This window comes from Onychomys torridus, chromosome 5 (assembly GCF_903995425.1).
Source record: "Onychomys torridus chromosome 5, mOncTor1.1, whole genome shotgun sequence".
NCBI classification, from domain to species: Eukaryota; Metazoa; Chordata; class Mammalia; order Rodentia; family Cricetidae; genus Onychomys; species Onychomys torridus.
The window spans coordinates 69288073-69304255 of NC_050447.1; the positions used below are offsets into that span (position 1 = coordinate 69288073).

Here is a 16183-nt window from a genome sequence, read left to right on the forward strand (position 1 = left end):
GCAAGTACTCCCGTTTTAGCCCTAGTTCCAAAGTAATCTTCAAAAGATGGCTGGTGAGGTGGCACAGTGGGTACAGGTCAACAAGTCTGGTAACCTGAGCTCACTTCTGGAGCCTACATGGTGGAAGGAGAGAACTAGTTCCCATAGGTTGTTCTTTGACTACCACATGGACTTGTCTGCTCATAGGTGTGTGTGTGTTCACATGTGCATGAGCAGGCAGATACACACACACACACACACACACACACACACGTTAAACACATAAAAGTATTTATCATTGGTTTTTAAAAGAGGAAGAGAACTATGATGTAAATTTTAGAATTTTGTTCTTTTATGGTTGAATTGTATTTCATTGTGTGACTATATTAATATTTATTATTTTTATCATATATATCACAATGTCACACTGTTTCATAAATATGTACAATTATCATGTTTCATTAAAAAATAAAATAACCAAAGGAAAGAAGGCAAACTTTTGAAGGGAATAACTTCAGTGACCAGGGGAATGGTCAGTTTTGCCTCTAGCTGCTGCCTCTGTTTGGTATTGAGTCTTAAGCTCTGTGTTACTAAGGGTCCTGAGCATATGTTCAGTTTCCACACAGGAAGATAGCACTGTTAGTCTTGTCTGGACTCTAGAGATGGAGGGCACAGCTATTACTATGCTCAACACACAATATCTGTAATATTACCTACTTGCTGTTAGAAAGTTTTGTATTACTGACGGGTGGCAGTGGCACACACCTTTAATCCTAGCACTCGGGAGGCAGAGCCAGGCGAATCTCTGTGAGTTCAAGGCCAGCCTGGGCTACACAGTGGAGATCCAGGACAGGCACCAAAACTACACAGAGAAACCCCGTCTCAAAAAAACCAAAAGAAGGGGGGGGAAAAAAAAAGAAAGTTTTGTATTACTAGCAATAAAGTGCTTGTTGTAAACATCTTAGCCAAATTTTAACAATCTTTTTTTTTTTTTTAAAGATTTATTTTATTTAGTTATGTGTATGTATGTTTCTGTGTGTGTGGTATGTACACATAGTGCAGATGCCCAAGGAGGGCAGAAGTGTTGAATCTTATTGTTGGTATTTTTTGGATCTTATACTCTTTTGTGGGGCCTGCCACCCAGCTCCCATATAAATCATACACGGAGGCTTATACTTAACTATAAATGCCCAGCCTTAGCTTGGCTTAGTTTCTAGCCAGCTTTTCTTATCTTAAATCATCCTTTCTAACTTTTGCCTCTGGGCTTTTCTCTTCTGTAAATCTTACTCTTACTCCGTGGCTTGCTGTGTAGCTGGGTGGCTGGCCCCTGGAGTCCTCCTCCTTCTCCTAGATCAGATCTCTCCTCCCAAAGTTCTCCCTCTGTATATACTCTGCCTGCCAGCCCCGCCTATCCTTTCCCCTGCCTTGCTATTGGCCAGTTCGTTATTAGACAGGCGCAGTAACACAGCTTTACAGAGTTAAACAAATACAACATAAGCAAAAGTAATACACCTTAAAATAACATTCTACTACAGAATCTGCCTGGAGTTGAAGCTGCAGGGAGTCCTAAGATGTTCCCTACAATCTTTATTTTGTTATTAGGGCACTATTAATTACATGAGCAAAAGAACATATATTCAACAAACAAGTGCATTGCTTGTTTTCTTACCTCTGAGGTTATTTTTTTGTTAGCTATCACTTATTCAGGCTAAATGCTGAAGATAATTTGTTCTTTTAAAAATTTTCCAATGCATCTTTATTGATTTTTATTATTATTATTTTGCATCCCAACTGCAGTTTCCCCTCCCTCCTCTCCTCTTCAGCCCTCCCTTCTACCCTCCCCCCAACCACTCCCCCATTTCTACTCAGAAAAAGACAGGCCTCCCATAGATATCAGCTAAACATGGCATATCAAGTTGTAGTAAGACTAGGCACCTCCCCTCATAGTAAGGCTGGGCAAGGCAACTAAGTATGAGAAGTAGGGTCCCAAAGCTGATAAAAGACTCAGAGACAACCCCTGCTCCCACTGTTAGGAGTTCCACAAGAAGACCAAACTACACAACTGTAAACCATATACAGAGGGCCTAAGTCATTCTCATACAGGCTTCCTGATTGGTGGTTCAGTCTCTGTGAGCTCCTATGAGCCCTGGTTAGTTGTTTCTATGGGTTGTCTTGTGGTGTCCTTGACCCCTTTGGCTCCTACAATCCTTCCTCCCCCTCATCTGCAGGATTCCCCGAGCTCTGCCTAATGTTTGGCTGTGGGTCTCTGAATTTGTTCTCATCAGCTAACACATGTTTTCTATAAAATAAGTTTGTTAACAAAGGGAACAAAGAACAATTGAATGCTCGCCACTGTTCATTGAATGTGACATTGGCATTCATTTCCATAACTAAAATAAATGTAGGCATTTGACTGTTAGATATTCCTTAGTTTAAGTATGCTGAAGAGAGAGACCTGAGTGTGTGGCTAAGGAATTGGAAGCCTTTCTTTACAGCAGAAACCTTTTCCCTAGGACTTAAATATATTGAGGGCTTTATACAACATCCCCTTCAGTATATTTGGAAATCACTTTTTTAAAAAAGGAATGTTTGATTTTCTGTAGCTTGAAAGATCAGCCTCTGAAGACAGATAGCTTCCCCAAAACAGGAAAAGTAGACTGCTTTATAAATATAGCGTGTGCATGATATGTGTGTGAGAGGGCTATTTTACCCTTCCCACACTGGAAGAGGATCTCCATTTGAAGAGACTGTCTTGGGAAAATAAAAGCACATATGCACAGGTTTAGAATTGCTACTTGCATGGTTTAGTCAACAAGCCTTTGTGTAACTGAATTCTTTCCATTCTGCTAAATAAAATAACTACTTCCAAAATTAAGAATGCATGGCAGTATGGAACTTAAGATTTACTTGTCCACATGACCTTTATAGTTGGGTCATTGTGCTGCAGGGCTCACCTGCTTGGTCTTTTGGCCAGCTTTAACGGCTTTGATCACTACTTCAAATTACATGTTGGCACTTAGGAGTACTGTCTAATAACAGCTGTGGAACGTTTTCTTGTCAGGTATTTCTCAGAGGGACTACACGCAATACTATGACCATATTTCTAAACAAAAAGAAGAAATCTGCAGATGCATTCAAGACTTTTTCAAGAAACACATACAGTATAAATTCTTAGATGAAGACTGTGAGTATTCTCTGTTGGTGCAGTGACGTGAAACTGCTTACTGAGCCTCACTCACTGTGGTCCATCTTTAACATGCAGCTCAAAGGTCCGTGCTTTTAGCATGTTACTGTGTTACCAGGTGTTATCCCTGATGACTTCTGTGTCCATTTCACCTCATTTAATTAGAGAATGTTATTTGATACCAAGGCAGTTCTCTCTCTGTGCTTGGAGATGTTTGTGCGTTTCACAGGGTCTGTGTGGAGAGCAGAGTGCTTCTCCTTTTAGCTCCCGTCTGTATAATAAAGACAGCAGTGACTGCAGAGCAAACGGCTGGGAGGTTTTGAGAACTGAAAGTTTGTGGTATGTTAAGAGACTTTTTTGAATAATCTAGAATTAGACCTATGATTTATGCCTTTTCTTCTTGCCACGACTGGGTTCCATGGCAGATTTAATTAAAAAAGAAGATGAATTGTGCTTTCTCATAATTACATTTTGTGCTTTCTTATGACAAATTTTACTCAATTCACGCCTCAGATAAGTGATGGATGCTCCTTTTATTAGTATTTCTCTGGTGATAGCTTCCTCTGCCCACGTGCGCAGCTGGTTCAGATGATGTTGGCGTTTGTTTGCAGAGGAGGAGGAGGCAGTCACACAAGGAACACAGCACCAGGATGCTTTTATGTCTGGAATTTTATTTCATCAGTGAGTCAGTTAATGGTTGCGGTTTTGGGGCAGAGTCTCACACTGTAGTCCACTGGCCTGGATACCACTGGTCCAGGCTGACCCTTACCTTGTAGCAATCCTCCTGTCTTTGTTTCCCCAGTGCTAAGGAGCATGGGCCACCATTACTGACTGAGTTTGGAGATTTAGAAGTATTAATTATTTAAGGCCAGTGATCTGCTGTATTAGTAATAAAGCATACTTGAGTTTTCAAAAAGATATTAACTATAAAAGTTTTAGTGTATTAGTAACTGAGCTTTTTCTTCTTTGCAGTTGTGTTCGATATATACAGAGACAGTAGGGTAAGTAGCCTGTAGTTAACGTGCTTTAAAATCAGGAATGGTGAACATAGTTCCCAGCCATTAAAGTGTGAAAGGTCTGCTGCTCAGGATATGGTCCTCAAGCTGAGGCTGTTCCTTACAGTAGCATACCCAACATGAATAAACTCAGTATTTTTGGTTTTGCAGCAGTCTCCATGTAACTCTGCTGGCCTGGAACCAGGTTGGCTTTAAACTCATGACCCTTCTGCCTTTGCTCCTGTGTGATAGAATTGTGGCCATGTGCCCTAAATGTAGGGACTAGTAAAAGAACAAGTAGATAAATGAGTGGCTGCATTATGTCTTTCTTCAATTTTTGGGAGATCTGGCTCTGCTGAAAACGATTCATTGTACACAGTTTAAGTGGCCAGGAATTTGTCATTTGGTACTTAATTTTTTTTTAAAGCCAACTGAAAGGATTTTTTGTATGACTTGCTTTAGACTAAAGATGTGAATTTGTTTACATTTATTCTTTATTTTTTCCTTTAATAGATTTATCCTTTAAAAAAATTTTTTTTTGAGCTGAGGATTGAACCCAGGGTCTTGCGCTTGCTAGGCAAGCGCTCTACCACTGAGCTAAATCCCCAACCCCTCCTTTAAAATTTTTAAGTGTGTGTGTGTGTGTGTGTGTGTGTGTGTGTGTGTGTGTGTGTGTGTGAGAGAGAGAGAGAGGGGGGGGGGGGAGAAAGCTGCACATGTGTATTCATGCGGATGTGGGTTGTGCACATAGACAAAGGATAAACTCGGGTAGCATCCTCAGAAATGCTGCCAGTCTCCACCAAGGCAGCAACTGTCATTGGCCTGGTTCTCATCAATTAAATGAGGCCGGCTGGGCAGTGAGCCTCAGGGGTCATCCTGTCTCACCTCTCCAGTACTGGCTTACAAATGTGTACCAATCATGCGTGACATTTTTCTGTGGTTTCTGGAGATCAAATTTGGGCCCCCATGGCTGTGAGGCAAGCACTTTACCAACTGAGTTATCTCCCCAGCCCAGGTTGACATTTTAAATTTAAATTTATTTTTTATCTAATACATAACAATGTAAAAATTAAACGAATTTAGCGTTTCAATACATGTCTGCACTGTGTAATGTTTATTTCTGGATAAACATTTTTTCTATTCAAATATTTGTCATTTCTTTATGGTGAGAACATTCAAAATTCTCTTGGTTTATTGAACCACACAGTACGTCATCATTATCTAGCAGGCATTTCTAAACTGCAGCCTGTGGTCACATGTGCCCCAGGATAGCTATGAATGAGACCCAGTACATTTGAGGTGACGCTATCCTGTCTCAGTGTTAAATGGTTGAGCATCCTGATAGTCACCCTGATATGCAATAGCACATCAGAACTTCTTATTCCTCTTTACTAACTTGGTACATTGATCAACTTCTGTCCATCTTGCTCTCCACCCAGCCTCTGGTAGCCACCTTTCTACTCTTGACTCCTGTGAGATCCCGGGTTTGATTTCAAATATGAATGAGATCATGTGGTATTTGCCCTTGCCTGGCCTAGTTCACTTATATAAGGCTTTCTAGTTCATCTGTATTGGCCAGACAACTGGCTAGCAATTTTTGTTGTTGTTGTTGCTTAACACTATTCTGTCATGTATTTGGATCACCTTTTCTTTATCCATTTCTCAGCTGATTGACCCTTAGGCTGTCCACACTTCCAGGCTGTTGTGACTAGGGTTGCAAATACAAATGGAGGGACAACAGTCTCCTCAGGTACTCATTCCCTCAGTGGATGTATGCCAAGGACTGAGATTGCTGGGTCATATGGTGCTTCCATTTTTATTTATTTTATTTTTACATTGATAATGTGTGGGAGTGCGGATGCGCTAGCATGTGCTTTTCTCTTTCCACCATGTGGGTTCCAGGAATCAAACCCAGGTCATCAGCATTGTCAGAAAGAAGAGCCTTTACAGGCTGAGATGCAGGTCTATTTTTAACTTTTGAGGAACTTCCATGCTGTTCCTCATGGGCTAGGATAGCTTACATTGCTCCCAGCAATACATGAGGACTCACTGTCCCCCAATCCTTACCAACGCTTGTTACCTATTGTTCTTTTGGGTAGCAGCTGTTCTGGCTGGTATGAGGTAGTATATCATTGGAGCTTTAAATTACACACCTCTGGTTAGTGGTTTTGAGCATTTTTTGTGTTGTTGGCCATCTGTACGTCTTCTTTTGAGAAACTTCTAACACTTTCGATTAACATCTTAAAAGTGTTGCAAACTGGTTCAATGAGAAGAAAAGAAAGGCTTGACTTAATCCAAGCTTCCCACAACAGAGTTCACTCTCTAAGCCACGTGATCTCAGAAGCCTTGGTCTGAATATTGTCCAGTGATTCCTGCTTGATGACTGAGCTGTTAGAAGATAGCAAATGTCTTTTCTCATGTCTGGCCCATTCACCATCAGGTGTCTCATTCACGCTCCACTGTGACTGTGGTACCTGTCACAGCTTCAAATTCTTTTTGACCAAGGGACTGTGGCCCATAGAATCTTGTCTACTAGTAACTGTTAGCTGTTTCCCCCTATTAAGTCAAAGTATCTCCAGCCCTTCACCCCTCTGTCTTCTAGAGTGATGGCAGATACTACGTAGTAGAAAGGAGGGTTATAAAATGAGATGAGTTAGGAGCTGGGAAGAGGGCCCCGTGGATAAAGTGTTTGTGGTGCAAGCATGATCGGAGTTCAGATCCCCAGAACCACATAGAAGGTCATGGTGTAACACCTGTAAACACAGCTCTCCAGAGGTAGAGACAAGGATTTCCTGAGACAGGCTGGCAGCTAGAGTAGCCAAATCAGCCAGCCCTGGGTCCAGTGAGAGACCCTGCCTCAATAAGTGAAGCAGAGAGAAATCCAGGAAGATAGCTTTATGTAAGCCACTGGTTTCCATGTGTACATACATGTACATATGTGACCACATATCACACATGTATGCACATCACACATACACAAAAAGATAGGTGAAATGGGGTTAAGATGGGGAATGATATTTTAGAAAGTTTCAGCTCTGTGGAGGTAAACCTCAGAAGAGTAGGGGGCAGGGGTGAGTTTATGGGTAGGAATCTGACCCTGCAGGCAAGAGTCCCTGGCTATCGCTCAGCTCTGCTTCTCACTGCAGACATTGGCGAGCACTCACAGGGCCATCATTTATGAATCTGTGCTGTGCTAGCTGCTGCTGTGATTTGGACAAGCTTCAAACAAGACAACCTTGGACAGTGGAGGAATTTATTATCTTGACATGGAAGTGGCAGACATGTAAATGTCTGTGAGGAATAGCCTGCTGCAGGCAGCATCAAGGCAGTTAGAGCAGGATGAACCCAGTCTCCTGTCCAGAACACGCTCTTTTCCCAGAGGGCTTTTAGTATCATTTAATTCCATATCTCTCTGTGTAATGCTGTGAGGTATGTGTTCTCTGCCTACATTGTACAGCTACTAAACTGGTTATTTCATACACTGGCAGTTGAAAATGTTGGAATCTGGCAACCTGTCTCCTTCTGTCCCTGGCAAGTGTCCTGATCACTGACTTAGTAGGGCTGACAGGTAGATGCAGCTGTTTAGCCTGTAAAAGAGTTGAGGAATTTCTTAATGTGAAGTTGGACGAGTACATGAGTAATGGTAGCTGAGATCTTGAGGATCTGGAGCTTGTTACATTTTTAAAAGTGAGAAGCACGCCAGTCTAAACATCCTGACAGTTTCTGTTCAGAGGTTTAGACCATATTGTAAAACTCATTTGCAGTTACTCAATGGCATGTATGTAAGAGTTTGTTAGACACTTTCCTGAATATATTGTGTGGCTATTCTTGTAGAAAGCTAACTCATGTAAGTGGTCTGGTTCATGAAATACAACTGAAATGAGTTTATACCTGGCGACACTTTGACATGTCTGTGTTTATTGTGGTTGGGCAAATTGATTCAGTCTGCAGTCTTAACTGTCCAGTGCTCGGCACATTGATGACCCACCCATTCAATAGGTCTGGGATGGGCATTGGAAAATGTTTTCAGAAGCTCCCTCAGGGATGATAATATACTGGTAGAATTGAGAGTCATTATATGCATTCTTTTTTTTTCTTTTTTTGTGAGACAGGGTTTTGCCATGTAGCTCTAGCTGGTCTAGAACTCACAACTCACGGTGTGGAGCAATTTGGGCTGAAACTCTCAGAGATCTATCTGCCTCTTATTTTAGAGTCTTAAAGAAATCATTTTTGTCCCTCTCTCATCTTTTCAGTTGTGACGTGTTGTGTTGTTACAGACTTGCAGTTTCATTCCTTTCTGGACAGAATATATGTTAATTTTGAGTCTTGCTATTCTAAGTTTGGCTTTGTAACTTGATCATGCCCTGGGAAACTTTCTGTATGTGCTTGCCAAAGGAGGTTTAGCTAGTGTGTGCTGTATTCTACTGGTAGCTGGATCTAGATCAAGCTTGTTGCTAAAATCTGTAGCTCCTGGAGGAAATGGTGCTTGAGGATCCCTTGAAAATCAACACCTTTAGGGAAGGGATGGGAACACGGATGAACAATATTGGCAATGAGTGATAAATGGATGCAGCTGACTAGGAGAAAGTGGAGTCTTTTGTGCTTTTTGTTTATTTTTATATATTTGTAGACTTTATCACATGGGGAAAAAATCCTAATTTTTTTTTTTGGCTACTTGGTTTATTAGTTACTGAGCAATGATGCATGCAAAAATATCTTGCTTTCTAATTGTGTTGGTTTCTAAGTAATATACTTTGAAGTTATGTTCTTAGATAACACTAAATTTTCTGTGTCAGCCTTTTATTATTTTGAAAAATATACAATGTAAATAAAAGTAGGAAATATGGATTTTTGGCTCACAGTTTCAGAGGTTTCATTCCATGGCCACTTGGGCTATCACTGTGAGCCTTTGGTAACTGAGACATCAGAGAAAGAGGTGATAGAGCAGAGCTGCTCAGCTCATGGATGCTAGGAAGCAGAGAAACAGAGTGTGTGCATGGGCCCAGCGCTGCACTGTGGGCTTCTGTCTGCTTTTTATTTTCCCTCCCTCCAAATCCCCATTCTTCAGACTTTGTGCCCACATTCAGGGTGGGTCTCAGTCCTTGCCTTTTGTAGCAGCCATCTGTGGACATGCCCTCAGTGATAGATCCAGAAGTATGCTTTACCAATCTCCTAGGTGTCTCTCAGTCCAATCAAGTCAACAATTGGGATTAACCATAACATCATTTTCAAGGAAATCTTATCATTAAGTAGAAACTTTCTCTTTTCCTAATACTAGTAAGGCTTTTGTATGTTTTTCATTATATATTTTATCTGATGTCAATAGTGCGGCAGGCTTGGGTTTGTTCTGAGAATTCATCTTTTTTATGCTTTTGTGTTTAGCTGTCGTAGAATATTGCTGGATTATATGGGGTATATTTTGGTTGGGGGTGGTTTTTTTGTTGTTGTTGTTGTAGGGTTTTTGTTTGTTTGTTTGATTTTTTTTTTTTTTTTTGGTTTGTTTTGAGACAGGATCTTTCCAAGTAGCCCATCCTGCCTCAGTTTCCTGACCGTGGTGAATTGTAAATGTGAACCACCATTCTCAGCTCCTCTAGTTTGACTTCTTGCTTTGTGTTTTAAGTCTTTGATCTCTTTAGTATTTGTCCATTTATCTGTTTGCTGTGCAGTATGGATCCAGTTTTGTATTCTTCTAGACTTTATCCAGCTGTCCTAACACCAGTATTTTTATTCTTACTATCTCTCAGGCTGATGATTTTCCCCTAAGATCTTGGGGCTTTATATTTGCAGACTTTCACCCATGTGTGTTTCCTTTAATCTCATTCATTTTGTTCGTTTTACTTTGAATTAATCTTTAATGAGCTTTTACTTGTGAGAATCCCAAATACCTTAAAGGTCAGATTTTCATTTGCTTCTGTCATGCTTCCCAAACTCTGGAGGAAGACAGTGCCTTTGGTTCCTGTCAGTTGGTAGACATTTATTTTTCTTTCTTTTTTGGCACATTCTTTTCATTCACTGAGGATGCAGCTCTCTGAAGTTGCTCCCTAGTCCTACGTCCCTCCTTAGAGACAGTCCCCGGATGTTGTATGGTGTTAAAGCCTATACCCTTGGATTCCTGGGAGGGGTTCTAAGCTCCCAAAGCTCTTGCTGCTCAGCTGTACTCTTATCTCTGGTTTTTAGACTCTTTTCCTTTCTGGCTATTGGGAATTTCCCCCTCTTTTTCACACTTGTCTGTACATTTAAAGGGATTCTTTTAACCTGAATGTCATCCTGTTTCAAATTTCAAGATACGTTAGCACAGTGTATTGTGGAAACCCTCAGGAATTTTACCCTCTAACCAAAACAGTCTACTGTCCATGGCCTCTCTGAATGTGGTTTTATTCTTGATTTTTCTCTGCAGTTATCTGCTTTTCCATCCACACTGCAACCTCATACCCATTGTCACTATTGTCCTCCAGATTCTGAGTTACAGAGGCTGGCTACAGTGCTGCCAGCTGTGATTGTGGCTACTTGGGTGGTTGAGGCAGAAGACTCACTTGAGCACTGGGCAGTACAGCAAGGCCTTTCTCAAAATAGCCGCAACAAAATCCAGGTTACTCTGGGAAGCATTGCTAGCCTCCTCAGCCAGCCAGGTGATCCTGTGCTCTGCTGTAATCTCAGGTGTAAACACCCTGAGGTTGTTTCTGTCCAACTGGTGTGTTCCTTACTGTGGGTGGTGTTGGGTTTTGGTTGTTTAGGAAATGTGTTGTGATCTTGTTATTGATTGGTCTTTATACTCCAAAGCAGTATGCAGTGCCTAGTTCAGAGACATTTACTTGATGAGTGGTCACATTTGGTTGATACAAGAAACATTAGTCTGACTCTGTTTCTTATGAATTTCCCTAAATGGAATTATCTGCTCAGGATGACTGGGGCTTGAGATGTAACAGAAAAAGCATATTCAACCATAAAATTCTGCACAGTTCTATGAATTGATACAGCTGCCTTACTTTATTTTGGGGGCTATTGGAAATGGCATCGGACTTTTAGAACAAATGTTGCCAGCTACCAATGATGGTTTGTTTTTGTCTTTAAATTAGATTACTTTGGTTTTTATATTGACATACAGTTTAGTTTATAGAAGTCAATATTCCTATGCTAACAGGTATCACACTATTGAGAGTTCCTCTTTTTGATAATGAAATAGTTTTGTTGGTGATAAAAAGTCAAGTAGAGCTGGGCAGTGGTGGCACACATCTTTAATCCCAGCACTCAGAGGAAGAGGCAGGTAGATCTCAGAGTTCAAGGCCAGCCTGGTCTACAGAGTGAGTTCCAGGACAGCCAGGGCTACATAGAGAAACCCTGTCTCAAAAAACAAACCAGCAAAAGTCAAGAAGAAAGAATTTGGAGAAAAAGATAACCATTTTGTTAAAACAACAGGCAGTGTATTAAAGCTATCTTACTCATAGCCCCTAAACAAATGTGGCGTCATGCCAGGCTGACTGATGGCTAGTATTATTTCACATGGTCTAAGAATATAGAAGTGGGTGTCAGACTGATGTGCCAATGACTCAAGTGGCAAGAGAAACTTGTAGGATTTCTCCTGGGGTTATATTAAATAGAAACCTTGGTCACATGACATGTGGTGACAACTTCTTAATGCCTCCATGCCATTGACTGGATATTTCTGAAGTAAGCCTATTAAAGTATCTCATCTTCTCTAAAATTTTGTTTTAGCCTAGATGAAAACAGCATTCTCTTTCCTTTGGCTTGTCCAAATTTGTACATACAGCTGTCTGATCAAGACATGAGTTTCACATTTATAATAAAACATTGAATTGTTATAATAAGTGAACATGTCAGTAGAAAATTGGGGATTGGGGAGAAGGCTCAGTTCAGAAGGCTTGTCACACAATCATGAGGGCTTAAGTTTGGTCCCCAGAACCCACATATGAAAAGCTGGGTGCAATGGCATGTGCTTGTAATTCCAATACTGGGGAAAGGGAGACAGGACGGTCCCTGGGACTTGCTAGCCAGCCTGTGCAGCCTGATTAGTGAGTTGCAGGTTCAGTGACAGACTCTGTTTCAGAAAATAAGGGGGAGAGCATTTGAAGAAGACAGCTGACATCTCCCCTCTGGCTTGTACACATGTATCCCTAACCAACAACACACACACACACACACACACACACACACACACACACACACACACACAGAGAGAGAGAGAGAGAGAGAGAGAGAGAGAGAGAGAGCGCAATCCAGAAGAAGAAAGATAAAAATTTCAAGTAAACATGTCTACTTTATGTCCCAAGTGGCTCTGTGATCAAATGCACTGGCTTTGATTTCCTAGGGTTTCACACATTCCCAGTTCAGATATGTCTCTACTGGCCATTTTCTGCTCAGCTCTCCCTGACTCTGGCATAGTTGAACAGTTAGAGCATTCTTTCCCTTAGGTGAGTGTCTAGTAGACTGTTTCAGAAGAAATGCCTTTCAAAAGTTGATAGAATCTTTTTCATCTCCCCTTCGTGTGCTTTCAAGGTCTGTCATACATACAAACTAAATGCCACATTGAAAACTAAAAACAAAAACAAAAACAAAATTCTGTACTCTCTGTGGTGTGTTAAGTGGGCCCTCATGGGGCCCTTCTAACTGTTTCTCTTCCCTCTGCATCAGTCAGCCCCTTAGCTCTGTCTGCTTTGACAGGGGACTCTTGGATGGGACACTGAGGAATGACCTTTTGAAATAGTTCCCAAGAGTTTAAGATGATAGTTAAGGGACCATAATAGGAAAATGCCTTTTTAATAAGAATATAGGTTGTATTTGTTTTCATTTTATACTTAGCTGATTTTTTTTCTGTCTGTGCTCTAGGGGAAGGTATGGCTGATTGATTTTAATCCATTTGGGGAAGTCACAGACTCACTGTTGTTTACTTGGGAAGAGCTGACCTCAGAGAACAACCTAAGAGGTGACTTCAGTGAAGGAGCCGATCAGGGGCAGGTAAGACAGCCCTTCTCAGTCGGTTCACCACCCCTTGAATGGAGTAGGCAGGACCAGGACCCTTTTCTTACTGATGTGCTTGGCAGGTGCCCTCCTCTTCTCACTGTCTCTTCCTTGAGGGATACAAACTCTCTCCTGCTTTTCCGGCTGCTTCTCTGCCTTTATGAGGAGCAAGTTTTATTTCGCTCAGCTTTCCCTTATTGTCATTGTTCTTCTGTCCTGGACCCTCTTTGACCCCCTCCCCTTTGCACCTCCGAGTGAGATCGATATTCAGCCTAATGTGGTCCTTGCCAAACTATTTCAAATACCTGTTGGTGTGCTACCTCCTGCACTAGACTCAGGGTTTCTAAGGTGTCTCTCCTGTCCTTGATACATCTGTGGGGCTAGCACAGTGCCAGACACTGCTCGTTTGTGTCATATCAACCAGTGAAGGAACTTTGTCACTGTTGGTATTTTAGAGTAATGAGCTGTTAAACTGAAAGATGGAAAGAGACGGAATTACTTAGCTAAGTAGGAGAGACATAGTTGTTCAACAGAAGTGCTTTTACCCAGTTCTCACAGTCTTTCATTTACTTCTAAATCTTAGAGGTCGGGACTTGACAGGACTTGGTTCCTGGCTCTTTCCGTAGTATTTGTCCTGCTTGACCTTGGACCATAGAGACCCAGACTTCCCTCTACTCTAGAAACCTAAAGCCTGAAAAGCCCAGCTTTGCCTGAAAGTCTTTGATCTAGTTGTCTCCATGGCCTCCAAAGCCTGCCCTGCTCCCTGTTCATCTCTCAGCCCAGATGGCCCCTTAGCAAAGTTACCTCTAAAGGAGCCTATAGACCATCCCTCTAAAATGGTCATTGTTGTCTTCTTAGCACATTGCCCAGCTACTCTTTGTTTCCATAACTCCTTCACTGTCTGACATAGTGTGGTCATTGATTTGTTCACTACTGACCATCTGTCTTCCGGTCCCCCACTCTATCTTCCATTCCCAGAACAAAGCCTGCACAGAGCACGACTCTTGACAAGTAGTTGGGTTATCTATGTAAGGTGTGGCCTGCTTTCCAGGGCTTCCTGGTCCTGTCTTGTTCAGGTTCCTGTCTTGTCTTCCTCTGCTGGACACCATCCATCCTTACCTAGATAACTGCCACCTGGGAAGTCTAAAGCCAAGACCTTATGTCTCTGGAGTTCTTTTTGGCACAAGGCAACTTGTAAATATTATATGGAAGACTAGTGACCTATGAACTTGCAGTTCATATAGACAGTGTGATGGCAGATGATTTAAGAGGAGTATAAAAAGATTATGGAATCCAGGGTACTCATTTGCCCTCACGATGAAGGGCAAATTACTTCCCCAAGGGCGAAGTACTTGGAGGAGCATACCTCCCAACTGCACACCTGTAGAAAGTGATAATTATTACAGAGTTCTGGCCTGTGTGAGAGTGCTTGGACACAGGGTACTATTACTGGGCCCTGTCCAGCTCAAGAGCTTCCCCACAGCACACTGTGTTATGCATAGACAGTTCTTAGAGACCACTCAGCTCTAAATGGAACGCTACTTTGAAAGGCTTTCTGTTCCCTTTCTAGTGACCTTGTAGGAATTTAAATTCCAGCACCTTCTCTTACTTTAGGGTCTTGTTTTCTTCCTTTTGTAGTACAGAAGAGAACGATGGCATTGAAATTGTGCTGGTGTCATTTTTTAAGTTTGGAAAATAGACCTTAAAAAAAAAAAAAAAGAAAAAGACGGACTTTGCTGTTTTCTCTCTATAAAGGATTCACCGGCTTTCCGCTGCACAAACAGTGAAGTCACAGTACAGCCCAGCCCCTATCTGAGCTACGGATTACCCAAGGACTTTGTGGACCTGTCCACCGGGGAAGATGCTCACAAGCTCATTGATTTTCTTAAGCTGGTAGAGTATATATGGAAGTTTATGTGCTGGCCGTCCTTTTCAATTGGGGTTCAAGTGTGCTTTGTGAAATTTCCTTTTAGTCCTGGACCACCTGGACTTTTATTGCTAATTATGAATTAGAGGACCACAATGAAAGAATTAGACCACTTTGTAAGTAAATAGGAACTACAAGCTGAAGGGGTAATTTATCAGTCAGGATGGCAGAAGATACTTTTATGACACATACTCATTTTGAAAAATTTGCATACTGCCAGCTTTGAAGTATGTATGTTGTCATGGGGCCTGAAGACTAAATCTCCTCAGCTACTACATGGTGATTGTGAATATATGTGTTTCCATGTATGTTTCTTTGTCGGAGTGTGTGCACCCATGTAAGAAAGAGAAGAAGGTATTTAGATGCCTGAGGGTTGTCACCCCGCAGCCAGGTAATAAGCCAGTTTATCAAAGTAGTTAAAGCATGTTTTTTTTCCATAATTTGTAGCCACATCTTTTGTGAAGACCTCCAGAAAATTACACATTCTGACAGAAACAGTGGCCTTGGCTGGGCAAACATTCCAGTTAGAATATGCTTCTTCAACATATTCTTGGTTTCCTTTTCAGAAAAGAAATCAGCAAGAGGACGACTGAATGCTGCCGTGAGGATAAGTGGAAGAGGAGCACAGCGCCCGGGAGGCTGCGCGTGGAGCACAGCGCCCCGTGATCCCAACGAGGCCAAGGTGTCGAGGGCAGTGTGCAAAGCCACAGGTTTTTATATTCCTGTAGGTTCACCTGGGGAAAGATGAAGGCACTTTGGTACTCGTAAAAAAATCACATAATAAACCGACCTTAAACATACGGAAGCATCCTGTTCTGATAATAAAATGACTTTTATGAAATACATTTCTTTCCATTTTTGTACCTGTGAGGTCATGGTCAGAATTATGCTTTACAGAAATAGTAAGAAATCACAAGAGGGAAGAAGAGAGCTTGAATGACATGGAAGGGGGGTAGTAGATGTAAAGAGAAAGCAGGAGTGAGTGCTGAGGGCGGGGCAATGACAGAACAAAACATGATGATACATAGGTATGGTGTTGCCGTGCTGAAACACATTAATTTAAAAAGTAAAGAAGTCTGGACTGAGATAGCTCAGTGGGTAAAGACATATAAGCCTGCCAAC

The 16183-nt window shown here is 41.7% G+C and overlaps 1 protein-coding gene across 1 annotated transcript in view; it reads left to right on the forward strand.

Moving 5' to 3' along the window:
• Positions 1-15906, forward strand: part of Cdc123 (cell division cycle 123) — a 50134-nt gene extending 34228 nt beyond the window's left edge. Inside the window, exons 9-13 of the mRNA XM_036187207.1 lie at positions 3041-3163; positions 4136-4164; positions 13003-13131; positions 14890-15027; positions 15628-15906. Of these exons, the coding sequence (XP_036043100.1) occupies positions 3041-3163; positions 4136-4164; positions 13003-13131; positions 14890-15027; positions 15628-15654 (446 nt within the window). The 3' untranslated portion in view covers positions 15655-15906. The remainder of the gene's footprint in view (positions 1-3040; positions 3164-4135; positions 4165-13002; positions 13132-14889; positions 15028-15627) is intronic.
• The last annotated feature ends 277 nt before the right edge of the window (positions 15907-16183 follow it).